A 3,788-nucleotide genomic window follows, 5' to 3' on the forward strand; every position below is an offset into this window, starting at 1 on the left:
CAGGAATGAGAGCAGGTGATTAAAGCACTAGGGATCAACTTTCCCAGGATTATGGTATTATATGCTATTATTTCACTGTGTAACCTGCGTGCACTTCAACATCCCTTCCCACAGCTATACAACATCACCTGCCTACTTCACAGGAGCAATGGGTTGCTTTGCTAAATAGCTACATGGCAACTGACGCTGCTAATAGAGAAGAAGCACGTAGAAACGCATCATTACGTTGGTGGAATGGTAATTGCAAGCAGTTCAAGCAGCCGAGTGTGGACTGACAGGATCACTTCTGTTTAGCAAACAGACTCATTCACTGAAGTACAAGCAGACCGACACTGTAATTTGGCACAAACTTTAGAAGCAAGCTGGAATGATGGATGAGCCATCATCCATGTGTCTCAGAGTCAGTACAGCGTGATGCTGCTTTTCCTCTCCTACCTCCCAGGAGCTCCCTCCCAGGTGGCAGCAGCAGCAGTCCCTGTCCTTATTGATTCCATTTCCTTATTAATTCCCTTATTGATCTGCTCACTGTGCACTAGGCAGGTAGGATATTTTGATCTCCTGTACTTCTGACGGTGCTGCCACTGGATTGCAAAGGCTCTGGAGCAGTTTGCATTTTGTACCATCTGGGCAGCGTGGATTCGACCAGACTCACCTGGAGAGCAGATACCCAGTGAGGGGTACTTGGGGGCAATCAAGGAAGCTTCTTGTATCAGTATTTGAGCTGTTAGTCTGCCTACTCCCTGATAAGGAAATTCAGTCAGTGAGTGGTGTTTCAGCTTCTCAGCTGTTCTTCCACTTTCAGGTCAGAACTAGTGCCCAAAAATACCCTGAACCATCAAAATCTCATCAGGATATTACAGCTACTACTTCCTTCCCTCTAATTGGAGAGTAATTGGTCTACAATTAGAGCAGCAATTGCACAGCTGGAGTCTGTGAGGATGCGTAAACAGCTTGGATGTGAAACCTGTTCTCATCTGCGATACCTGTCTAGTGTCTTCTGCTATATCCACCATCATACTGCCTGTCCCACATCCACCACCTCTTCAACACAGCCGTCACGTGTAGCCACCTAGCAGAGGCTGCAAGGCCTACACGCAACCCCAGGCATTTCAGAAGGGCTACGTCTAAGGGGAAAATACACAGTGTAATTCTCGTCAGGAGAACACACTACACTTTTTACTTACACTGCTTTATTGCTTATTACACAGCCCCCAAATAATTTCCCTGTGACAGGGCTGGGAAGAAGGGGTAAAAATAAGGAAAGCGTTAAGTACAGAGACAAGGTAGTGGGACCAAGTAACGCAGCTTCCCAGTGATGGAGCCAGCAGGAGACTCTCAATTTCTGGTCTGCGCTGCTGGATCAGATAGCAAACACACAAGGTGGGGACAGGGGCTCTCTTTTCAAAAGTGCCAACTAATCCTGAAATTACTGCAGCAAGGGGAGCACTAGCACTGGTCCCACTGAGACACTGAGCACCTAGGGAAGAGCACAGTAGATTCTGTGTGGCTCCAAGCCCCAGCAAGGCTTTGGATACTCTGTAGACAGTACCATCAGCACAAACCATGCTATCTAACAAAGTGAGGAAATGTTTGCAATCAGTTCTCAAAACAGACTCTTTCATAATTTAAATACCGCAGAGCAAAAGGCAGTATAATAATTATTATAAATGAGTGCTGCTGAGTTAGAGAAGAGCAAAATCTTTTGTCAGCAAATGCCACTTACACAAGCAGAAGCGATGTCAGTAGGAGCAGTACGTTACTCTGTGTACTAACACATTCACTGCAGAGCTTGGGTAATTTTTGTTAGTTCCTTGCAGTAGACTTTTCTGGTAAGTCAGAGAATGTTCAGAGACTATCTACAGGAACAACTGAGGGACTGAACTCACGTAACACTGAAAATGCCAGCAGCTACATCAGCAGGTTGTATCAAGCAGCAGGTTACAGGAGGAGTTGATCTATGGAAAACAGACTTTTTGGTAAAGGGATCTTCAGTGTGGCATTTAAAGGCATGAACAAATCCCATGACTGGAAGCTGACGTTAAACAAATCAGACTGAAAATAAGAGGATATTTTCAATAGCCAAGGTAATTAACCTTCAGTACAATTTATTGACAGTTATACTGGATTTTCCATTCCTGGAAAGATTAAAAAATAGGATGGAGTTTTTTCTAAACGACTTCCTAAGTACCCAGCATGGTAAAAAAGAACAGGATGCTGCTCAGAAAAGCTAAAAATCACCTTCACCCAGATTCAGGCCCTTCTCAATGATAATGAATGCCTGTCCTCCCAGCTTAACCTGGGTGCATTAGGAGCCTTTTGAGAGCTTTTGTTATAACCTTGTCAGCTGGCCAGAAGACAAAATATAGATGTAATTTCTGGAGCTTTCTGCCACACCACATGTCAAGAAAGAACATTTCTTGTGCCTCCTGACATGCCCTATGGAGCTGAGCTCTACCCTTGCTGTCCATCAGAGCCACTCCTCACTTTGTCTGTCCTTCCCAAATACGCTCTTACTCCTGGAGACATTATCTGCACCCTCCACATTTGCTTTCCCTTGCCAGTCCTCTCCATCCCCTTTCCCTGTACTCATTACCCTGAGGGATTTGTCCCTTCTCCTAAGCCTCCAGGACCAGAGTGGGGAATCCAGGTTTGGGGAAGTGGGATGAACTGCTTGCTGTACCAAGTGCTGACCGCACAGCAGGAAACAGCCAAGGCTCCAGATGAGCTGCACTAACAGCACTGGCAAGAGTGGCTAGTGGTGGGATGCTGCTCACATGAAGCGACCCCAACTGCACATGGTTGTGGGGGTCCTGCAGAGCTACCACAAGAGATGTTCTGTATTAGTGCCCAACCTTGCACCCAGATTTACCATGCATGTATGGGCAAGGTAATTCAGCCTCCTGCTTCGGCTTCCCCCTGTATGGAACCACAGTAATGGTATTTACCCTGTTCCTGCACAGGAGCATTTTCAGGATCAATTAGTTTAGTGTTCATGCAAAGTTCTATGGACAGAAGCCTCAACACAAGTAGTAAGCACTATTATTACTACTGCACTTCAGATGGCTAGAGCACTGGCATTTTCCAGGCATGCAGCATTAACAATTTACTAAGATAAATGGCCCAGAAACCTGAAAATGCCTTTATGACAACTACCTCCTGCTTACCAGCATATATTCGGCTGCATAAATGACACCTCATTGCTCTATGTGTAGCTATGGTAACATTTCTATCTCATATGTGTCCATACACACACACACATATACACGTGGAACTGGAGGGAAGCCAAGCTACCTCTGTTAATGGCACACAAACACTGAACCAGGGAACTTCCCCAGGCTCTGAAAGCTGAGCTGCCCCCAGGAGCCAGGGATGAGGAACAGGCAACTCGCCCCACTCCCAGTGGGGAAGGGCTGGGCTACCAGCAGGCTGCGCTGCACTGCACAGCCAGAACCCCACTGAGCCCTCAAGGGACTTACTTGAGAGCAGTTTTGTAGTGGTAGATCGCCTCAACAATACGGCCCTGGTCTTTCAGAAAATTGGCATAGTTGTAGTGCACCTTGGCGTTGTGAGGCAGGGTCTTCACTCCTGAGCTGCAAAGAGGAACAGAAACAGGATGGTGTTAGCAGACCAGTTACCCCGCCTTCCCCAAGGGCCACCTTCTTCTCACAGTCCTTTTTCTGTAAAGTTCCTCAGATTTTGAGCACCTTGTCACCTCCTGCACACTTATACCAACACAACTCGTTACAACCCCAAGCCTTCCCTACGCCCTGGTACACTACGTGCCCCAC

General features: G+C 46.7%; 1 protein-coding gene across 1 annotated transcript in view; it reads right to left on the minus strand.

Moving 5' to 3' along the window:
* The window catches only part of TMTC1 (transmembrane and tetratricopeptide repeat containing 1), a gene marked incomplete at its 5' end in the record, with an annotated part of 73,258 nt that overhangs the window by 32,676 nt on the left and 36,794 nt on the right, over window positions 1-3,788 (minus strand). The window contains one exon of the mRNA XM_010140494.1: window positions 3,477-3,590. Coding sequence (XP_010138796.1) covers window positions 3,477-3,590 — 114 coding nt within the window. The remainder of the gene's footprint in view (window positions 1-3,476; window positions 3,591-3,788) is intronic.

This window comes from Buceros rhinoceros, unplaced genomic scaffold (assembly GCF_000710305.1).
Source record: "Buceros rhinoceros silvestris isolate BGI_N320 unplaced genomic scaffold, ASM71030v1 scaffold1677, whole genome shotgun sequence".
Classification (NCBI taxonomy): domain Eukaryota; kingdom Metazoa; phylum Chordata; class Aves; order Bucerotiformes; family Bucerotidae; genus Buceros; species Buceros rhinoceros.